Here is a 24,660-nt window from a genome sequence, read left to right on the forward strand (position 1 = left end):
GACTGCTGTTTACTTTCGGGCTCATACGCGTAAATCCATGATTAATCACCGGCCCGATGTCCTAGACGTGTTTCGAAGCCCCGCGATCGTATTTTTTGAGCATTTCCTTCGACCAATCGACACGAGCCTTTTTTTGAGCGATTGACAAATTGTGTGGGATCCAACGCGAACAAATTTTTTTGACAGTCAAATGTTTATGCAATATTGAATGTATGCTGGTCCCACTAATGCCTAAGATTGTCTCAATCTCACGATAGGTCGCATGACGATCTTGCAATATCAGTTCGCGCACAGCATCAATGGTTTTCGGAACAACAACTGATTTTGGACGACCTTCACGAAATTCGTCTTGGAGTGAACTACGACCTCGATTGAATTCACCATACCATCGATAAACACTGGTCCTTGATGGAGCTTCATCGCCAAAAAATGAATTAAGTTCATCCATGCAATGTTGCTGAGTTAATCCACGTCGAAAGATGTAAAAAATAATCGCACGAAAATGTTCACGATTTAATTCCATTTTTGGACCGAGATGAATCTTTTAAGTTACTGTAAACAACTCAAATAGCGCTGGTATTTCAAAACGTTCTGAGTACGTAAAAGCCAAAAAATGTCAAACTTTGCGATACAGCCGTCAGTTGCCAGATTGCAACACCAGGGTTGCCAAACATATAAAAGGCACCCCTCGTATCATTGAAAATGTTTGAGCGTTCGAAAATATGTCAAAGGGACACGACACGACATATGGTAAAAATCGATTCGGAAGTAAAATATGTAATTCTATCAAACACTAAAACGTGATAAATGTATAAATTTTATTTTTTATTTGGCCATATAGAGTTTTAGAACGCAGAGTTTGCAAAATATGTAGAATTTGCAATTTAGATGGCGGAATTTTTGTATGTGTTGAATTCCGATGTTAGAACGCGCGGTGTAGAAATGGAGCCTTAGAACTCGGGATGTATTGTTGAACATACTAATAAATGTCAAATGTGTAGATTTTATATTATTTATTTAGTAATTTTTAGTTTGGATAATTACACGGGTCAGAAAACTGCTGAAAATTCTATCGCCGTATTATCAGATTATTTATTGGAAAATCTTGTAATCAAAAAATATAAAGAAAGGAATTAATAACAATAAAAGGGCAAACTTATTATATGTCCATCGATGTAAAATATATCGTGAACCTGTAAAAAAGAATAATACACGATCCCGTAGTATGTCATTTACTGCTACCCGAAGTAAAAAATATTGCGAGAAATTAAATCAAAACATAGGAATGGTTGTATGTAACGTCTAATGGAAAAAAGACCGGAATACATTATTAATTTGTTGAACAGCTTAATAAAAATAAAATCTGATTCTTATAATTTATGCTAATGTTTTTCCAATTGTAAGAATATGAACTTGTCCACAATGGCTAGAACTAACAGTTTTGAATATTTCATACACGCCAAGGTTCCCATTTGTAACGAGTATCTATGTAAATACGCTGGTTCCCGGGTGGCAATGGCTAAGACAGACATCAGAGATAGTGTTGAAAGAGCCGTCAATAGGTTTTCGAACAGTGAAGACGGAGAACGTAGTGAAGTTAACAATAATAAGAAATATGCATGTAATAAAGCCAGAAAATGAAGATTTTGATTTTGATATTTTAAATGGTTTTTTTGGCAGATGTGAAAATATGATTCAAGTCTTGTTATTTATAAAGCGGATTTTGTACAAGGCAAGTAGAAATTTGTATATGAATGTAATCAGAAATTTAATTTTTTTCAACGTGTTCAGTATTTGTGTGAGTAATTCGGAAGACGGGAAAAATTTAGTATAATATAATGTAACCTGCTTTGAAAAAAGGTTCAAGAGGGGGATAGAGGGGTGCATCCTCATCATAAATCTGAAAACCGCACCATCCGGAGACTTATAGTTTTTAAGTAATTTAATTTGAAAGTTGTGTAATTTAGCGAAAAGTTGATGTTGCCATATACCTGAAATAAAAACGAAGTTCGTATACAGAGATGTTCAGCTGAGGGTTGATTGTAAATCTGCAATATTTTTTACTGTAACTTAAAATTGAGAAACATTTTTGAAAACATAAACCTACAAAAAAAAAGCGTTGCAGGAGGAAATTTGAAATCAAAACAGTGCGATTGCCTGGATTATGTTATGCACGTATTTAACTTATCGAAGCTTAAAAACAATGATATTAAAGGTATCGCAAAAAATATTAAAGTAATAAAAACCCAAAAATTACGGTTTATAAGTATATTGTATTACTTCGAACAGTTTTACAAACAAGTGCTCATGCTTTTTATAAACAGATTTTCTCTACAAAAATTCGATTATCATGTCTTTAAAAAAAATCCTTTCCTAAAAATAACCCTCATCAGTCCAGCTCCGGCTACGCAATCCACATTATTTTTGTGTAGAACTTCTTTCCGTGTTAAAACCATCGAACCCAAAATTAAAACGCCATATGCGTGTGTGTAGTAAGGAGGCACAATAATACCCATCCCCATCATTAACACTAAACACTAATTTGCAGGCATCCGGCAACACTATTCTATTGTAATTCCAACTTCTTCTTATTCTCGTTTAAAATTGAAAAGTGATTATATGGATAAATGCATTTGCATTTAGTTTTAATTAAAATAATTCGAATAAAAGTATAAAAATAAATCAAAACTCAGGTGTGAGTGTATATTTAGTGAATTTTAGTGAAGTGTAAAATATATATAGAGTAATGTGCCAAACTATAGTGAAGCTCCCGAGGGCACTTTGAAGGCAAATAATTACGAAACTATTATCTCCCGAATAATTGCGAGTTATAAAGATTGTTCCTTGACACCCCCCTAACATCTCCACCAAGTTTAGTTAATTAAGGGGGAAGTCTACTGTGAATTTTTCAAAAAATCGATTTTTTTTATTAGCTTAAAAAATACTTTGAACCCTCTTAAATAAGGTACAATATGTGTTACAGCTGGCTAAATTTTTCTTCGTTGAAATTTCGACCTTTTCCCGAAGCGCTCCAAAGCTTTAAACGCTGAAAACTGAAACTTTAAACGCATTTTTCTCGAAACTAAGTTTTTGTATACGGTGTACACGATATCTCGAGTTCTGATAAATGAATCAGCTTAAAAATTTAATTATATATTCTCTGTAATAGTGTCTCTCGTCTGACATAGGATTTTTTTGATATCGTTATTTGTTAAATTGTTATAAACAATAGTAACATCAATTTTAGGCAAAAAAAAAGAAAAAAATTTCAAGACTTTTTTTTTCAACGCCAAAATTTTTTATCGACATAATCCTACGTCAGACGAGAGTCAATACTATGTATATGATAACAATATTTTGTTTTTTTGTTTTAGATCACCGAAACGTAAGATTTCATGTACACCGTTTAGGCACCTAAGAAAACCGGACCTGCGCTTGCAGAAGTGCCACAGCGGCCATTTTGAATATTTTGACTTAAAATTTTTTTTTTCAAAAACTTAAATATATAATAAAGATAAGAGTTTAAATAGATTTTATGTACGAGCAATATTTTGTTAGAAATAAAATCCGGAAAATAAGCCTGTTTTTCCCCTTGTCACAGTAGACTTCCCCCTTAAGACATCATAATTTGCCATTATTGCGAGTCCCAGCCCGAAAGACTGCCAGAAAAACAACTATCCATAATATCAACGCTTTAGATGCCAAACATCGGGTCTCCATTATGTTGCTAACTGTTCAATATAATTAGCACACGGAAAGTGCTGAATTGTTTAAGGCAGTATTCGAAGGTTTTACCGATGACTTGTGCAAATTGCCTACAAAATCCAATGATTTCAAGAATAACCTCACATCCCAAAATATTGAAATGGATAAAATTAAGGGTATACAAAACCAAATGTATTCAGTATAAAACTTTTCACGACTCAAGTCCCGCCGGTCAAAATGACGCAAACTGTTATGGTACTCAAAGCAGAAAAGATTGGTTGAAAGTAAATGGAAAAAACTTACCCAACCGTCTTACGTTCACGCGTTCAGCGTTATAAAGTTTACTGGCATCAAAATAACAAAAAAATGGATTTATCTCTTTATTTCTTGGGCCATGTTCCGCTGAAAGACATTGACATTGAAAAACCAAATCTATACATACATACAGCTGACATCTGAGTATATTCGACCATCCAAAATATTGAAAACTTCTAATGACGATGAATGCGATAACGAAAATAAAGCGTTCAAAAATACTTATTATAACACATTTCAAATTTTAAAATAAAAATAAAATAAAACAAGTTAAATTTTTGTTTGTCTTTTAAATTGTATTGCGGCCGCCGTAGCCGAATGGGTTGGTGCGTGATTACCATTCGGAATTCACAGAGAGGTCGTTGGTTCGAATCTCGGTGAAAGCAAAATTAATAAAAACATTTTTCTAATAGCGGTCGCCCCTCGGCAGGCAATAGCAAACCTTCGAGTGTATTTCTGCCATGAAAAAGCTTCTCATAAAAATATCTGCCGTTCGGAGTCGGCTTGAAACTGTAGGCCCCTCCATTTGTGGAACAACATCAAGACGCACACCACAAATAGAAGGAGGAGCTAGACCAAATACCTAACAGAAGTGTACGCGCCAATTATTTATTTTATTTTTTAATAGCATGCGAAACCATTTTCAGTGATAACGCCGTTTGCGTGTTCGCAAATACTATAGACTTTTTTAAAAACCAATTTATTAAATTCTTCATATATTATTGATAAATCCTTGATTATTTGTTGTCCTTATTCATGAGAATTCGGCATTTCTAATGAGCTGTTTCATTTACAATTGGGGGTGTTCTCGTACTATTGCATATTTTAGTAGAGGACCTTTTCATTTCTGGATGCTCTGCAATAATGCAAGACTTAAAGGGCTGTCACAAAGGGTCCTTTGCGTCCGTTGCGGCAACGCATTTGACTGACGGGACACGTAAAACGGACTGAGGTGTCACAATGAAAGTATTACCGCATATAAAAAAAGCCACAGAGGATCTTGTCGTGAAAGTAAATATCATATTTCGTTGTGTTTAAACAGGTTTTTATTGGTTGTGAATATGTAAAAAAAATTAATGCTTATTCAAGCGAAATGGGGTTTTAATAGAATTTATAGTATTTGTAGACGGTGGGTGCGACGATAACTTCGAGATCGGGACGCACATTCATTTTTCAGGACAACTTGGTTAATCCTAGCCTTTTCTCTACTCTTTCAAGCTTTTATCGGAAAAATAAGTCTGCGTTTAAATTGATTTAATTAATTTAAATTTCATTTTAAAAACACCATCGATAAAAATTTGCGTTCCACAAAATTGTTCTTCTTAAAACAGTTGTCATTTGCGCCGCATTTGTCGTACCGTAAAAGTAGAAAGTTGCCATTTTTTGTCCATTCCGGCATGGCGCACGGCGCGTATTTGGCGCCTTCGACTCAAACACTAATAAACTATTTCGGAGTCAGTCAAATTCGTTGCCGCAACGAGACCATTGTGACGCAATTTTTAGAGTAGCCCCCTCATAAGCACCCTCAAAACCTTGCACGGTGCAACAGCGAAACCCACGTATATTTTTAGGCTATGAATTGCAGCTTAACAAATGCGACCCTCTGCAATTTGTTTATTGTTATCCTTAAATTGTAACTTTGCGGCGCGCAGTTAGAATTTTTATACTCTTGTACCTCCAGCCCAATGGTTGTTTTTGTTGAGTGCTCCTACTTTTTTGTCTCTCACTCAGAAAGCATTTGAGCGAGTTCTTTTTTCAGGCGAAATACACAACAATCGGTAGATGGTTTAACGCAAAATTCGTTTAAATAAAACTAAACTTTTAAAATAAAAAGGATTTAAATTCTTTGCGTAGAAGCGTCATCCAAAGAATGGGCTGCCTCGGGCTCATTCCAGCAGTCCAAAATTTCGATACGTATTCGAAGAGCTTGACTGCGACAACTTTGCTCTATTCCGATCTGGCCCGACCTCGAAATCCGTTGCCCAAAATCTTTTCTGTTCATTTTGTCTTTCTCGGACATAAACAAACTTAACTCCCTCTTTTTCCTATGTTTTGTGGCGCGACAAAAACAGTATTGCTTCTAACTTGTTTAGCCTTCTAACTCTTTAGGAGTCGCTCTGAAATAAAATGTAGCTTTTTTACGAGGACATCACGCATTTATTAAATAGCTGACACAAGACAAGGAAAAATTAGACATCTTACATTGCTTCTGATATCTCAGGCGCAAAAAAAAACACAAATACACGTCCATGTTATCAATTAAATATTAAATTTCAAAACAAAAGTAACTTGATATCTCTTTAATAAATGAAGTAAAATTGCCATTTAAAATAAATACGGCACAAGTAATAAAGAACCTCTTTGATACCAAACGAGGCTTCAGACAGGGTGACTTGCTGTCGTGTGACTTCTTTAACCTGATATAGGAAAGGATCGTACGAGCCGCAGAACTTAATCGCTCAGGCACAATTTTTTATAAGAGCGTCCAATTGTTGGTGCATACCGATGATATTGACTTTATTGACCTTAACATCCGCGATGTTAGTTCTGCTTTTTCCAAACTGGTTATCGACACGCACTCGCGTATTGACAGTTATGATTTAGAGGGTGTAAAAGACTTCGCTGTTGAGGAACCAGCATTAACACCGATAACAATGTCAGCCTTGAAATCCAATGTAAATACTCTCTTGCCAACAAGTGCTACTTTGGACTGAGTAGGCAACTGAGCAGTGAAGTCCTCTCTCGACGAACAAAACTAACACTCTACAAGGCTCTCATCATGCCATTCCTAAAGTATGGCGCAAATGTGTGAACGATGACAACATCCGATGAGGCGACGTTTGGAGTGTTCGGGAGGAAGATTCTGCGGAAGATTTTTGGAACTTTGCATGTTGGCAATGGCGAATATCGCAGGCGATGGAACGATGAGCTGTATGAGCTTTACGATGACATAGACATAGCGGAGCGAATAAAGATCCAGCGGCTACGTTGGCTGAGTCATGGATACAAACGCTCCGGCTCTGAAAGTATTCGATATAGTACCAGCTGGTGGTAGCAGAGGAAGAGGAAGGACTCCTTTGCGTTGGAAAGATCAGGTGGAGAAGAACTTGGCTTCATTTGGTGTGCCCAACTGACGCCGGTTAGCACGAGAAAGAAACAACTGGCGGGCTTTGTGAAACTCGCCCAAAATCGCCAATTAAGAAGAAGAAGCGTAGCGACGCCCACGTTTGGGTAAATGCGCGTATATCGATAACGACTCAATAAAGCTCGCCAAAAATTGGTGCATGTATTGCGTTTAGATCGAAGCAAATATAATTGCACCCCGGTAAAACCACGTCCATTTTTATATGTTAAGAAAAATTTCCATCCGTTTAGAAGTGACTAAAGCTCTCAATGTTATAGCTCTCATAACTCAGAAGTGAGCGAGAGTTGTTTATGAGTTTGGTTTTAAAAATGAAGTGCTAGCGCTAATTAAATTTTACCTAAATTTGCGTGGATGTACTAAATAAAGTTCGATTTGAACCCGCTGTAACCTTCCTTAATTATTTAAGTATTTAAATTATTCCATTAGAAATATAATATTATTTTTGTTTTTTTATTTAAACTTTATTTCGCACTATGTCTATACTTATAATTCATAGGAGACCTTTTCTTCTTCTTCTTAATTGGCGCGATAACCGCTTACGCGATTTTGGCCGAGATTAACAAAGCGCGCCAGTCGTTTCTTTCTCGTGCTAACCGGCGCCAATTGGACACTCCAAGTGAAGCCAAGTCCTTCTCCACCTGATCTTTCCAACGCAGAGGAGGCCGCCCTCTTCCTCTGCTACCACCAGCTGGTACCGCATCGAATACTTTCAAAGCCGGAGCGTTTGTATCCATTCGGACGACATGACCCAGCCAACGAAGCCGCTGGATCTTTATTCGCTGCGCTATGTCTATGTCGTCGTAAAGCTCATACAGCTCATCGTTCCATCGTCTACGATATTCGCCGTTGCCAACGTGCAAAGGTCCAAAAATCTTACGCAGAATCTTTCTCTCGAACACTCCAAGCGTCGCTTCATCGGATGTTGTCATCGTCGAAGCTTCTGCGCCATACGTTAGGACGGGCATGATGAGAGTCTTGTAGAGTGTTAGTTTTGTTCGACGAGAGAGGACTTTACTGCTCAATTGCCTACTTAGTCCAAAGTAGCACTTGTTGGCAAGAGAGATTCTACGTTGGATTTCAAGGCTGACATTGTTATCGGTGTTAATGCTGGTTCCTAAATACACGAAGTCTTTTACAACCTCAAAATTATAACTGTCAACAGTGACGTGGGTGCCGATACGCGAATGCGCCGACTGTTTGTTTGAAGACAGGAGGTACTTCGTTTTGTCCTCGTTCACCTCGGAGACCTTTTACAAACACTTAAATGGATTTAAAAAATGGCATTGATTTAAGTATTAAATACTATATTTCCTATGCAATATCCTTTCTAGTAAATGAATTTAACGTTTTATAGGTAGCTCTTAGATAAGCTAGATCGGTGCTTTTCTTTTCAATAATAAAAATACACGTAAAAGGCTTTGAGGGCCAACCAGGCCTGGTTTGACTATTTGCTGTTCACGTTGCAGGATGAGTTTATTATTTAATTTAGTAATTTGATTATTCAGGAAACGTTTAGAATGATAAATCTTTAAGGAATCGTGTATTGAAACGCTCCTTACGAACTTAAGCTAGGCTATGCAAAATGCTAAAAGAAGATGTTTCTTTTTAGTTAAAATTAATCCGAATCTACTTACCTCGTCAAGTGCACTGCTGAGTAGTTATTGCCGTTCCCGTATGTAGAATTAGAATTAATAAAGGCTCCTGCTGTAGTTGCATTGGCGGTGGAAACAGAAGTTGGCTGTTTTGTTGGCAAAGTTAGTAATCCACTTGGTGATGTTGCAGTGTTAACAGCGGCAACAGTTGTGGTTCCTGGTGTTTTGTTGGTGGTGGCGTTGGTATTTACCGAATTTAGAAACGGAGGGAACAGTGTTGCCGCAAATGCACTTGTCCCCGCTACAGTTGTTGAGCTGCCCGAATTTTCACTAGCCACCACGGCTGCTGGACGCAAATATGGATGGAATTTTGTTGCACCCGGCGCGTCCAAATATTTTCCTTGGTGCTGATGAAGTTGCCGCTGCACAATGGCGCTGTTGTTAATGTTGCTATTGTTGCCTATAGAAGCGATGGTGGAGGTGTTGATAAGGGTACTATTTAAATTATTTTTATCCGAAATGGCACCGCCGGAATTTGCATTCGCAATTGCAACAGGTGTTGGCAATGCTGTAGTAGTATTAACAACCAACACTGCACCAGGGAGTGCTACTGAGTCCGGAGGTGTTGCCGTTATTCCGTTGAGTTTATCAGCACACAATTTCATGGAATGCAACATCATTTACGCGATTTGTTTCGAAATTTTATTAGCGCTTGTGGTTGTTATTTGTAGGTTCATATATGCATACATACATACATCTACGTATATGCGTGACTATGAGTTGGTATTAAATATTAGGTCAATTCCAATTGTTAAGTGACTACCCTCACAGCTATGTGCGTTTCGGCTTAGAAACAAATATTGACTGCCACCGCATAGAGGGATTTGGTAATAATAAAGTTGGATTACTTTATAGCATTAACTTCACTAGGCAAAACTTACAATCTGTATAGTTGCACAAATTTAGTAAATATTGTCCCACTTTATCAGTTTAATATAATTTTTATCAGTTCGTAGATAAGGCGCGGCGTATTTAACAAATTGCCTATCCCATATAATGAAGATACAGTTAGGGGACGTTAGCAAATTTCCAGAACTTCTGTAATTGACATTATACGTTTATACACTTGGCTAGTTATTTATACAATTTATTTAATTGTTTTGCTCTAGATAAAGTACGCAAATGCTGGATAAAGATGTGATAGCAGTAAGTAGCTGTAAGCAAAAGAGACAAGTGATTCTTGTTAATTAAAAATTGGCTTATATAATATTAATACATACAAATGTACAATAACACAGAAAACTACATATCAGACTGTGGAAATCAGGCCTGAAAAATTGTTGCCAGGTTTGTATATAAAAACCGGGTTGGGTACGAAATGCTGTATGATACAATATTCTGTTTACAAAATGCTGTATACAAAATTCTGTATTTCAGAATTCTGTATTATAGAATTCTGTATACGAAATCCTGTATTTCAAAATTCTGTAAAAAATATTCTGTATTGCCGAAATGTTGTATTGACGAAATTCTGTTTTGACGAAATTTTGTATTGACAAAATTCTGTATTGACGAAATGCTGTAAGTAAATGATAAGAAATTCAACAAATTTTATAAAAAAAGTGCGCACTTTTTTTCTTGAGTTTCGATAGAATTCACCGTATTTTTGCGTAGAACTCCTTTTCACGTGGGCGGCCTTCGGCCGCGCTTCAAAAAAATAACCCTCATCAGTCCAACTCCGGCTACGCAATCCACCGTATTTTTGCGTAGAACTTCTTTTTTCGTTGACTTTTGTCAACACAAAATTTTTCCAATACAGAATTTTGTTAATACAGAATTTCGTCAGTACAGAATTTCGACAATACACAATTTTGTCACTGCAGAATTTTGTTACGTTAATTTACAGTATTTTGTACGAAAAAAATTTTGATATACTGCATTTTGTAGGGATCCCATAAAAACCTTATGAAATGAATTGGTGCTATACAAAATAAATATATTAACAAAAATAATTATAATAAAACACAGAAAAATCGACATATGGTCAGTATTTAAATACTTAAAAATGCAACGCGTGGCAACCAATTATTGTTTGTTCGATGCTTAAATAAATCGCTTTCTATTATTCTGTTAGAATTAGCAAAAGTAACAGAATGCTGAGATTGAATTGGTTCATTATGAAGTTTCGAGGTCAAATCAGTTGTTGTTCCGAAAACCATTGATGCTGTGCGCGAACTGATATTGCAAGATCGTCATGTGACCTATAGTGAGATTGAGACAATCTTAGGCATTAGTGGGACCAGCATACATTCAATATTGCATAAACATTTGACTGTCAAAAAAATTTGTTCGCGTTGGATCCCACACAATTTTGTCAATCGCTCAAAAAACGACTCATGTCGATTGGTCGAAGGAAATGCTCAAAAAATACGATCACAGGGCTTCGAAACACGTCTGTGACATCGTGACAGGTGATGAATCATGGATTTACGCGTATGAGCCCGAAAGTAAACAGCAGTCGACTGTATGGGTGTTTCAAGATGAGCCAAATCCAACAAAAGTTGTTCGCGCACGAAGCACTTCCAAGCAAATGGTCGCCTGTTTTTTCGGAAAAACTGGACATGTCGTAACTGTACCACTAGAACAACGCGGAACAGTAAATTCTGAGTGGTACAGAACCATTTGTTGCCAGTTGTCTTCTAAGAAATTAGGAAAACCAATCGCCAAAGACGGATCACTTCACCAGGACAATGCGAGCTCTCACACATCGGCGCAAACAACTGCATTTTTGAGCACCCAAAACATCTAATTAATGGGTCATCCGCCGTATAGTCCTGACTTGGCTCCGAATGACTTCTTTTTATTCCCGTACGTAAAAAACAAACTGAGAGGTCAACGTTTTTCGACACCTGAAGAAGCGGTTGCGGCATTCAGAACGCATGTTTTGGAGGTACCTCATTCAGAGTGGCAAAAGTGCTTCGACAATTGGTTCAAACGCATGCAAAAGTGTATAGATCTTCATGGAGAATATTTTGAAAAACAATAAAGTGATTTTCGATGATTAAAATTTGTTTTTGTTCTCTAATCCCGACATATAAAAGGCACCCCTCGTATTAAATTATTGACTGATCTGAACTGTCAAATTTCCGAATTTGGTCATTGTTTATAAGATTGCAAAGGGCGTATTTCCAAAAGCAGCCTCGGAAGCTTCAGAAGCTTTCGAGTTTTCCACTTCTTGCGTTTAAGCGAATCACCTTAATATTTTTTATAACCTTCTAAAATAGCATAATGAAATAACCGTTAGCTTACTTACATCTACGTATGTAGGTACGAGGTGACGCAAAATTAATCACCAAATTTTGTTTTGAATAACTTTTAACTAAATAAAAAAAAATATTTAAAGTAATGGAAATCTTCAATAGACATGTATGATATGTACATATATGTACCATGTGTTCATTTATTCGTTTATTAAGTACTAATGTGTAATTTGCTATATATTATTATTATAATAAGTACTTTCTCTGGAAAAAGAGATTTTCGCGCTCCATTGTTTGTGTACTGCAGGTGTCTAGTTCACAAGTGTCAAATATGATTGTCGGTCGACACCATTTGCAAAAATTATAAAATTATTATTAATTTTGTGGCACCCTGTGTGTACTCGTATATGTATGTGTGTATATACTTTTCATTTGATTTCATATTTTACTATTTATTTACTTTTCTATTTATTTTGATCTTATACTTGCAGTACCAATAATTGATTAAATAGGCAGATCATTTAATGGCGTAACTTTACAATAGTTGTATGTATTAAATTGTGAAGGCCTAGACTTAATCGAGTTGAAATAAATAATTAAATTTGCACATACATATTTGTTTAAATAAGGAAACCTTTAGTGTGCAGATATTGCATACGTATTCATATAAAGGGGTTTTCAATTGGCGCGGGTCGATTTTGGTGCCCTGTGGCAGCCATTTTATTTTGGTGACATCTGTCAAATCTTTTGTTTATCATTCAGTTGTTAATGCCGAATCATCATGGCAAGTTACACTATTGAGGGGACGTTCAAATGATAAAACTTTATGGCATTGCGCCCATTTTTCGGTAGACGTGGTGGCCCTTCCAATTTCTTATGGCCCATATTGAACCATATGGACCTAGACGACATGTGGTTCCAGCAGGACGGCGCTACGTGCCACACAGCAAACGCCATTTTATTCCATTCCAACATCTACCCGCCCTTATTGAAAAACCCTTTATGTATTTCCTCGTTCCCCCGTTGCATGTACCATGTCTTTGGCTAATTTATTTAATTGAAATCGAATTATTTGCTGTCACACTTGAAATACCGCAGGCGCAGCTTAATTATAGGTCAATTGCTGCAATGCAAACTTTACACGCTTCGGCGTGCACAGACACCATCAACAGCGACTCCACATTTACATATAAAAGCGTTCAGTGTTAACACACACATGAACGGGTTTGAGTTTGGATATATGAATTTTCTGGATAATAAGTAAATAACATCAGGGCTGCAATAATATTAAAGCGAGTCCGTACGTCATTTAGCGGAACTATTTCTGTTCATGTATGTATGTTAGCATACAATTACGTATATCTTTTTCCCTAATAGGAACTGATCGATATTGATTGGTTTCGGCGGTGATGTTGTTTTGACAGCGTCTGTCAAATGTGTTTTTCAATATTCCGGCAAATGCCAAGCCGTGATGGATTAGTTGCACGATAGAGCAGTCAGTGCCTTGGATAAGACTTTATTGTGAACATTTTGAGGATATGTTTATCTCTCGCGGAGCTGACGTGAATTTGCCTCCAAAAACATGCGATTTCACCGCATAAATGTTTTTGTGAGGTTTTTTAATGTCGTAGATCTATGGCAATACGCCGCGTCAACCAATACCTTCAAAGTGTCTCTTCTCGCACGTCGTTTTATTTCATTATGGCCTGGCCTTATATAAAACCCGTATATATATGTATGTATGTACATATCACCTATGTATACTATGCACACATGCAAATATACGTAAGTGGATGCTTACATACACACATATGAATGTTTAAAATTACCAAGAGTGAAACCTTTTCACCATTGCGTTTAGTTGATCACCTTTTGGCAACTAATAATTGCGTTTTTCACCGACGATTAGTAAACCTCAATTTAACACTATCGGCTTGCACGGCGCTTACGCTATACAATACTAATTTAATTATTTCAATTTAGCACCTTCTCACAATAAATTTCCTTGAGTGAAAGAGCTGAGATTTTAGTCTGATGTCACCTTCCGCCGGCGTGTGCGATACTGCTGTACTTTCAATCAAATTGAACACTTTTTGTTTCACCTATGTCGACGCTTACTTCTTTGGCTGGGTGTATTTGCCTCCAAGGATGAACACATCGTATCACAGTTTCTACATTTACTCAGTGCGTACATACACACATACATGCATATATACATAAATATATGTGTAGAAGCATTTATTGTGTTTGTTGTAAACTGATAATTTATTCAGCACACAATAAAGAACGTTTCTCTAATGTCACTTGTTTATATACCTACGTACGTGTGTCAGTGTAATGGGACTAGTATGTTTGTAGATAACCATTTTATCGGCAGCACCCAGAATCCACGTCCATACCGCTCTTACCCCTCCTCGTTATTTTAAACCATGCTTCTGGCGCTTGTTTTCTTGAGTATTCTATAAATAGTGCTGTGTTTATTGTTGTTGCTTTGTTTGTCGTATTGCTACTGCTGCTGGCAACTTGTAAATCTATTTATCTACCAGATATTGGTTATTGGTGTTATCTTTTTCTATTTATCTATCTATTGTACATTTTGTATGAATATCCTTTTTGTCACAGACACATTCTTGTGCGAGTAGTTGTTTTATTTTTCTTTTATACTTTACTTTTTACAGCGTTCAAGTTTCACCTTCTACGCTCTATCTGGGTGTGCGATTCGCTTTGCTTGCTTACTACAAGGAGCGGATTCAATCAGAAGAAATAAGCGGGCATTTTTTGCGCAACATGGGATCTACATACAAGCCGATGACAGGTATTAACTTTTTTCTAATTATTTGTGCACTGAGCGGCAGACTTTAGCAAATATATCCAGGACATCAGTACATGCATTCATACGTATCTTTGATATCTTCGTATAAGGATGATGGATTACCAGGTTTGGCCATCGAAAGCAAAAGCGTGCGAGTAACTTTGCCTGCCCGATAATTTCACACGTATTCACACACTCGAAGCAACATGGGCGAAGGTTGTTCTAATTTTATTCCCATATCACCAACACAATCTCAGTTTTTTCGTAAACAAGCTGCTGTCATATTAGCTCAGCAAACCAGCTGATTTCTTCAAGATCGCTAAGAGACGATTAACGGTCTAATGTTGGACGCACCTCTGCATTCTGTACATCGTAATCTTTCCACGCGAAGATAAAGAAATTTAAGGAATACTCTCCCTACTATAGAGGTATTCTAGATTAGTTGTATATGGCCTTGTGTCCGGTATTTATGATTTTTACAGTAAATGCACTTTTCAACTACACACCTTAACTAAATAGAACACTGTACGAGTACTCATTGTCTTGGCTTTGTATTCTTCGCTCAGCTGATCATAACAAAAACACGTCTGCCTCGTCACCTTGCAATGTAAGTGTTAAAAGGTAATACGATCAGTATTATTATAAATAAAGTTTTATTTATAAAGTTTAATTAACGAAAAGAGGCTCATGAATCAGCTGTTCGGGAAACGTTAGTTATGTGCGTGTGCAAATTCAAATTTAGTGAAAATAGTAAGAAAATTATTCCGAATACAAAAAATCACGAATACTCTATAGATGTTGTCTAAAATTATGTTGACGATGTTCTAAGCTTGGACTGCTCGACTGCGTTTGATCTCAAAGCGTTGTACCAATAGAACTTAATTTATGGAAAGCGTTCTTTGAGATCTATCTAAAAATGGCTTTGATAAGTACGTACGAGTATACCAATGTGATCATAAAATATGTCCAGTCATCCAACAGAAAGTGAAATACCGCTTATACGAGTAGTATACTCATACAATGTGTGCGACTTTGGGATTTATTACAGGAAAAATTAATTTAAGCATCAGTGTTGCCGCTAAAAGTTTTAAGAAGTAGCCACAAGAAATTTACATTCTGCTATAATAATACAATTTATGTAAGCTGATGCCTTGTAGTCGTATTGTATTCTATTAAGCCTTTAATTTCTTTTAATTTAATAGATAATAATGAAATTCATAATTAAACTACTTTTTCGAAACCAAGACATTACTTTTACATATGATTAAATATTGTATATGCATGTACCATATATATATACATATAATTGGCGTTTACACGCTTCTTGGATATTTGGTCGAGCTCCTCCTCGTATTTGTAATGTGCGTCTTGATGTTTGCACAAATGGAAGGACCGACAGTTTTAAGCCGACTCCGAACGGCAGATGGTTTTTTATGAAGAGCCTCTTCTGGAGTCACCGCAACTGGGAAAAAACGTATTCTATCAATTGGTGTTTCGTGCCCGAGGTTTCCAACCTGTGCACTTCCGAATAGTAGTCACACACCAACCCATTCGGCTGCGACGCCCGCCAAATTAAATATTAGTATGAATGATTTCATCAACTTTATCTAGATTTTTTTATCTTTATCATTATCATATCTATCATTCTTTCACTAATTCAATAAGATCATCCGTCATTTCAAAGCAAAATTACGACCCTGTATATTTTTAAACCATATATTTTATTTCAATATTAAAAACTCATTTCGTTATCCTTCTTGCATATTTTCAAATGTGGTACAACAGCTGAAACCAAAACAAATCGACAGCGAAACTTGTACAATTTTGAGCAGTGTGCGGGTAAATTCCCACATTCGGTAGGTTCTTGTATCTCGATAAGTACTCACATCGGTGAATAACTACGTCCGCCACCGATATAACGTAAGTATAAAAAAATTACCTAGTCACGAACGGAACAAAACTTTATATAACAGTGTCCTAAAGAAAATAATTTTAATTTAATTTAATAATTTAAGTATATCGCACCCTAAATACAAAAGGGTCACAACTCAAAATTTTCCACACTCGAGCTTGACTTGTTTACAGTAGCACAGGAAACAAACTATGTGACATATCACGCTGAAATTTGCCATGTAAGCTTATAACAGTCCTACCAAAAAACAAAAAATTTATTTTTGCCATATGTCATCCGCGGACCGTTTTTTTGATAACGTCTCGTTCATATTTGAGCAGAAGGAACATTTTGAGTTGTGACCCTTTTGTACTTAGGGAGCGATATGTATAATGTAGTATATTATAAAGCCCCGTCCGTAATTAGCCTTCTTTACTTATTGTTAAAAAGAATTCACATGCATAAAACAGAAATAAAACCGTGATTTTAAAAATATTATACAAAATTGTTGACACAATATTTCAATGAAAAATCAATAACTTTAAATGCAACTCGTTCATATATATTGTATATAAATAATGCCTACATATGGCAAACTTTGCGGATCTATAAAATGTAGTATATGATATTTTTTTCTCCAAAAAACCGATAGAGTCCAAAAAATCTACGGAAATTTTACCAATAATTATTTTGTGTACCGAAAGTGAAGACAAAGGTTTTCCTCTGACCAACTCGTTAAACATTTAAAACTTTAAAAAAGTGTCCCTTAAGTTTTTTCGTTCTCTCAACTGCCTGGTAAATTTGCATTTATGCCGAAACTACGACAAGGCTGGAATAAAAATAAACACTTTGGAAATCTGGTAAGTTCGACGTCCGTAATAAATTTCACTTCTGCTTATATTTCTTGGAGCCAAATCGCAGATAGAGTATTTATAATTCTTTCCTTTTCATAATTCTAGCTCAGTGCTCTTTTCCATACAGTGACGTATTTGTCGTTTCAATACGGCTATTTCTATATACGAAGCAGAGTAACGATGCCTACTTATTTTGGTTTTCTTCAGAATGAAAGCATTTTTCGCTCCATTCGCGTTTTTCTTCTGGGACTAATCGGGTTTTTTTTGTTTTTTTTTAAGGGCTAGCATAATTATCTTAATCGTCGTCCATTTCTATGCGTTGAGAGTCTCGAAAACAGCGTCACAGGCAACTCGTTTATTGGGTCTTGTTTCCGTTTTTCCACTGAGAACTTTGCCAGTATATGCAGATAACATTTACGTTTTGCGTGTTTCAGAGATTGCTTCCAATTGGGGTCGATTTCGATTCGTTGTATAATATAATATTTAACTCGAAAATATCAACTACATATTATATATTGAAAAATGCCCCCATAGCCCATCGTTGGGTTATAAAAAGACATTATTTCGGGTAACTTAGGTGTGTGATAGGTTGTGCTTATGACTATTGTACCTTTGTTTTTGTTACTTTCTTATACATGAATGGTATTGGGTGTGAAAGCAAAAGTTGATTCATATCGTGGAATATTTTTATAATTCAATAGCTTTGGAGGTGTACACCTTTAAATTTTGCGCATAGTTACAACCATTGTCATATTCTTTTGTAATAGTGTTTCCATATAGCTATGTGATAAAAACCAGTTGTCGATGATAATATAATATTATACCCTTTCAGTCTATCAACTAGATCAGGAATAATCAAGTAACCAAATTTCAAATCAGGTTCATAGAATATATTGATGCAATTTGGAACGACCATGAAATTCCAGTAATTGTATGGAAAGTTGTAGTAGAATCATTCGGTTTATAGAATGCCGTTCAAACCATATTTCTTGTAGGTTTCTAATTGGCCAATATTAGTATGGCAACATCATCAATGTTGATATGTTTGGAGCTGAGCAAGTCCTTTCCATACTTTTTAGTTGCAATCAGTTGCAATTTTTTATGCAGATGGTCAAAAACGTAGTTAGAGTGATTCCCACCCGGAAAGAACAATGTCTAAAAATAATGGCAATAGCAAACTAATCAAAGTCACAAAGAATGCGACGTCTAACTTAAAAAAAATCAAGTTATAACAACATAAAAACCGAAATGTACGATTTGTGACACAATGCTCGATCAATGGCTAACCAACAAATTTTAAAGGGTACATCAACCAACATCTCATATGTACTATATTTATTATCATAACGCGACTTTAGTAACATTTGAGGGAACAAAAATGCATTTTCGGTACAATTTACTATCTGTAAAAAAACATTTTTCTAATAGCGGTCGCCCCTCGGCAGGCAATGGCAAACCTCCGAGTGTATTTCTGCCATGAAAAAGCTCCTCATAAAAAATATCTGCCGTTCGGAGTAGGCTTGAAACTGTAGGTCCCTCTATTTGTGGAACAACATCAACACGCACACCACAAATAGGAAGAGGAGCTCGTCCAAGCACCAAACAGAAGTGTACGCGGCGATTATTTATTTATTTTAATTTGTAAGGTTTAGTTTAGAAAACATGTCTTTAACAAAAACAAAATACAATATAATATATTAATTTTAATTGTTAAAGCTTAAAACCAGGCGAAAGAGGATTTCGAATGGAATCGATACAATATATAAATTGTTTCAAAATATATTCCTTTACTTATTCTTATTCTTCTCATCTGTTTCTTTACTTAATTGTTCTTCTGAGGCGGTACATAGTTCAAGCTACACTAATTTCTGGTAAATACTCCCTATAATATTTGTTGAAGTTAATTTCATTACTTAAAAAATAATAAATATGATAAACTGCTTCCTCCGTGTTCATATTTACTTCACCTTCAAAATAATTTAATGTTAAACTGGATCTTAGAGCAAAGTATAAACCAAGACTTATTTTTTTAACAAAACACGACACTGTACTCGAAAACAAATAATTACGAAGTGTGGCAGTTAAGTTTCGGCGATTTAGTCATGACAACTGTCAACTCTATGTCGTTTGTATTTTATGTCCTTCTTCCTTTAGTTCCAGTTAAAGCTTTAAATCGATAGCGCGTTTCATTTGTGTTTTATGAGTACTCATGTTTTTAGTAAAGTTTGGCAAAAACCTATAGGAAAGCCCTCAGAGGTAGTCACTGGAGATAAGGCCGTGATCTGTAATAGTGGAGCTGAACTGGTTAAATTCGAAGAATTACCAAAAGTGTTTGCAATAGAGAGAAATTTAGTGAAGGTCTACAATAAAATTATACTCGTAACCTCGAATACTCCGAAACGTTTAAAAGGATTTGTTCTTGTTGGAACCGCATAAAATTGCCCAGAAACGGAGTCATGTCGATTGGTGTAAAAAAATGTTAAAGAAATTCAGGCGCGGTGGTTCAAAGCACGCTATGGCATTGTAACAGGTGATAAATATGGGATAAATGCACATACGCCGAAAACAAAACAGCGTTCGACAGTACGAGTGTTCCAAGACGGGCTTAATCAAATAAAAGTTGTTCGCCGAGAAGCACCTCAAAGCATATGGACGCCTGTTTTTTCGGAAAATCTGGTCAGATCGCAACTATACCACTAGATGAACTTAAAACTGTCAAAATTTCAGGAGAATTAACAAAAACCAACCGCAAGCAATACGAGCTCTCTCGTATCGCCGCACTCAAAACATCGGATTAATGGATCATCCGCCTTACAGCTCTGATTTGGCATCTAATAATTTCTTGTAGTTCCCGAACATCAAAAATAAAATGCGAGACCAACATTTTCCAATGCCTGAAGAAACTGTTGAAGTCTCGTTTTGGAGGTATCCACTTCTGAGTGGCAAAAGTGCTTTGAAAATTGGTTCAAGCGAATGCAGAAGTGTATTGACCTCCACGAAAAATACAATATTTTGAAAATCCATAAAATATTTTTCATTAATGAATATAGTAATTACTATTTTTACTAAAAGGCAACCATCGTATAAATTGTTATTCGCTCCGCTCCGTCATTTATTTCGAGCAAAGCATTGTTTTGGAAAAGCCAAAGCTTCATTTGTGAGCCATGTTCGAGATTCAAGCGAAATTCACTTTTCATCAAACGAACACATATGACTGATTTTCAAAGCGAAAGCGGCTGGTGGTCAATAGAAGGAAAATGCTTTAATAAATTTTTATGAAATATGTAGTTTTGAATATTTTTCAAAGTCGGTGCTCCGAATTCAACTAAGCATATTCGAATATTCAGAAAAGTAAGTAAGTAAGAATATGTAGTAAATGCAAAGTAGTTAATATAATAATTTAATATTTCTCAATAAATTTAAGCTGCTGTAGGCACAAATAAAAGGAACAAAATAGAGCAACTAAGTACCTACAATCGCGGGTATGAAACACCAAACTATAGAATATACTTTTTCAAATAGTGGTCGCCTCTCGGCAGGCCACGAAGAAGTTCCTCGTAAAAAATTATCTAGCGTTCGGAGGCGGCATTAAAGCGTACGTTCCTCCATTTGTGGAACAGAATCAAGACGCGCACTACAAATAAGTGGAGGTGCTAGTCCAAGCATCTAACAATATATGAGCAAAGGCGCAAGCTGTATGCAAAACTACATACTGTATGTATGTACTTCATATACATATGTATGTAGTAAAAAACAAGAGAGTTCGGTGTATATACATACATACATTCATATACAAGGTTTTTACACGGTAGATACGTTCCTTAAAAAGGGGAAAAACAAAACCGCGCAAGAAAATACATGCGACCTATGGTAAATTTGGCAATAGGTTCCACAACTTTAAAAAATCGAGTAAGATGAAAGAACACTAAATATAATATTTTCCCATAAAACTGCGCAAACGAAATAAAAACGAAATCCATATTGCATCCATAAGTATTTAAAAAACAAAAGCAATTAATTTTTATTAGAAACAAATTAAAATTAGTGTGCAGTGAAAATTCAATCCATAAGTACAAAACATATGAAAATTCAAATTAAAATTGAGAAAAACATCAATTTTGCAACTATTCACTGCTACCTGATAAGAAGCGTGCACGTTTATTACGGACTAGATCAGAAATGCTATCATCAATATGTAGATATGTCAGACACTATGTCATATATGTTCAACTCATCTGTCGGGTTTTATTCAAATTATTAACGGCATCTGTTGGTTTTTCGTTGTAATATAGTCGGTTATTAGCGAGGGTTTTTTGCTTTCTGGAGTTCTTTTATACAAGGTGGCGCAAAATGAATCACCCTATCGGAAAATTTATAATTTTCGCAGATGGCGTCGTACGTCATATGTGACACTTGTGAACTAAAAGCTGGAGTATACAAACAAACAAGCAATAGAGTGCGTAAAAATCAAATAAAAATTTCCATCACTCCAAATTATTAGTTGTATCCAGTAAAAAATGATGCAAAAAGATAATTGTATCATTAATTTGCGCCACCTTGTACAATACTTGTTCTCCGGCTACACACAACATAAAGATTACGATTAAATTTTAATGCTAAGTCGGACTTGGTTAGTTCTATGATCTACTTATTGCATCGTTTTTGAAGGAATATGTGCCATGTATGTATCTTTACTTAATCGTACACTAAAAATATTTACTTAATAAGGCATTTTTTTATGAAATATGTTTTGTTTAGAAAAAAATTTTTGTTTTGAAATTCGTTATAAAATTTATTATTTTCAAAATCGTTTGAAAAAAGGTCGTGGAAAAAGAGGGCATACATACCTATATGTAAGCATATCTACATAAGTGAAATCGCGTAGCATATTTTTATGGTTATATTATGCATGCACACAAAGTGATAGCAGCAGTACAAAAACAAAGTGTGCTTATCTTCTATTTGCAGGTATTTTTTGCAATTTGGTGGTTTGAGTGTCAAAATTTCAACCGGAATGTAAACAAACAAGTGAAACAACAATAAAAAAAAACAGATAATTTTATCAGTGAAACCGTGAAATCTTAAGAAAAAAACACGATCAGCTATTCTACTGGCATTACTTTGGATGTATGCGCCTCGGTTTTATGTGTCAATCCGTCAGTTCAACGTTTAGCTGGAATCCCCCAAATACTTTCTCGTCTCCCATTTACAATAGTCTCTATTTTCATAATTTACTAGAGTACAGTCAGGCCGGAAATAGTTACAGTTATTGTGTGTACCTTCAAATCAACCCGGCTCTATCAACTTAGTGAAAAATCATATATCAATCAATAATGATAAGAACAAAGAATATGTACACTCCAAATAAAATCGTGTTTACTTACCAAATTTTTCATATATTTTGTATAACATACCTTAATTTTTTAATTTTTTTTTTTTTTGTTTTTTGCTTGCACCTATTTTATTCACCACTAGTTTTTTTTGTTAACTGCCAACTAAATACAATACATACTATATAACAAGCCCCTTGTTGTTTTATTTGCAGGTCGCTAAATGGTTGGCGATTCGAAAACGGCCGATATCTATCTATGGCATTTGTATACAACCCAATATCGTCATATCCAATGAGTCATTGAAAACTATTTGCGCTCTTTATTCGCATTTCGTTTGACAGCTAACTTCTAAAAATTCGTTGTGCAAAAGTTTTGTTCTATAACGAAATTGGCCATCACCAGCCATCAACCCAAATATAGAGCGTAAGCGAAAATTCTCTCCCAAAGAGTGGAAAAAACAAATAAAGGTTAACGAACGAGAAATTATCCAATACTTGCAAAAACTGGTGGAAGAAGACATATCAGTTGGGTTTGTTTATAAATGTTTCTGTTGTCCAAAAACGCTACCATAAATATACATACTCAGGTTTTTTGCTGATACATTTTCAATTATATCGTGTCTGACTATAAGCTGCAAATTTCAAACCAGTGCAGGGGCAAAGGAGTACAGAATACTAGATTCTACAAAAAATAAATTTGTTTGTTACAAAAAATGCAATCATATGCCTACAGATCAGCTGTTTTCGAGATGGATAATTTTTCTGGCTAAAATTTCTCCGAAACAAAAAGAGCGCCTCTCTTGCATCAACTGCCACTTTGGTCGCTTAAATTTTGAGCCATGGATAATTTGTGGCGTTAACGAACGCCTATTTGCAAAAATTAGGAATAGCTATAACTAATTTTTGTGTTATCGAACACGACTATTGAGAGAAGAAAATCAAAAAATTTCGAATTTTTGTAACTCAAAAAGTTTGGTAACAAATCACATAAAGCGTTCTTTGCCAAGAACATTTCAGTATACGAAACAACTTACCGGCAGAAACTTGGATAAGAAACTATTGACTGTTGTAAGTTGATTCGTTGTTTTGTTTTGAATGCGATAGAATGCCTAACTTCGTAAATCCGAATTTGTAATGGGAAAAATATCTAAAAACTTAAAAGTGCTGATACCTCCGCTCTTTGTTTCAAAACTTCAAATTCGAATTTTATTCAGCTTTGGAGATCTTAAAGTGTAGCTTTGAATACGGTTAGTGTACGCTCACTTATCGACGGTCAAATAATTGCTGAACATTGGTGTTATGAAATAATAGAACAATATTTTGGTTTGTTGGTTCGCTACCAGAAAACCAAACTTATTTTATGCCAGCTTCTTATTATCTCCTGTTTACGTGTGGATTTCCATAGCTAAACTTGAATGTTCACACATGACAGCTATCGAACCAAAATACTGGACGACTGAGCAAAACATTGTGTTTTGTACAAAGTAATTGTATTGATGGAACACCTTATAAAGGGCCTTTCAAAAGACGCGCCAAACTGTTATTTTAAAAGAGAAAAAAAAAATGTAAAAATTTGTATTCTTTCAGGTTTCAATTCTTTTTTGTATTCAAAATAGGGTTCTTAACAAATACATATATGGGAAAAATGCCATCATTTGAAGGTCCACCGTGGGTATGTCTGCAAGTAAAATCCGCTAAACAGGCGATTCATGAACGCTTACAACATCAATATTTTCAACAGAACGTCCAGTTTT

The 24,660-nt window shown here is 35.5% G+C and overlaps 1 protein-coding gene across 1 annotated transcript in view; it reads right to left on the reverse strand.

Annotated features, from left to right (window-relative positions):
- LOC128864730 (uncharacterized) overlaps positions 1-24,660 on the reverse strand; it is a 95,427-nt gene that overhangs the window by 68,439 nt on the left and 2,328 nt on the right. The window contains exon 2 of the mRNA XM_054104482.1: positions 8,800-9,971. Coding sequence (XP_053960457.1) covers positions 8,800-9,437 — 638 coding nt within the window. The 5' untranslated portion in view covers positions 9,438-9,971. The remainder of the gene's footprint in view (positions 1-8,799; positions 9,972-24,660) is intronic.

The sequence above is a fragment of the Anastrepha ludens genome, chromosome 5, assembly GCF_028408465.1.
Source record: "Anastrepha ludens isolate Willacy chromosome 5, idAnaLude1.1, whole genome shotgun sequence".
In the NCBI taxonomy this organism is placed as follows: domain Eukaryota; kingdom Metazoa; phylum Arthropoda; class Insecta; order Diptera; family Tephritidae; genus Anastrepha; species Anastrepha ludens.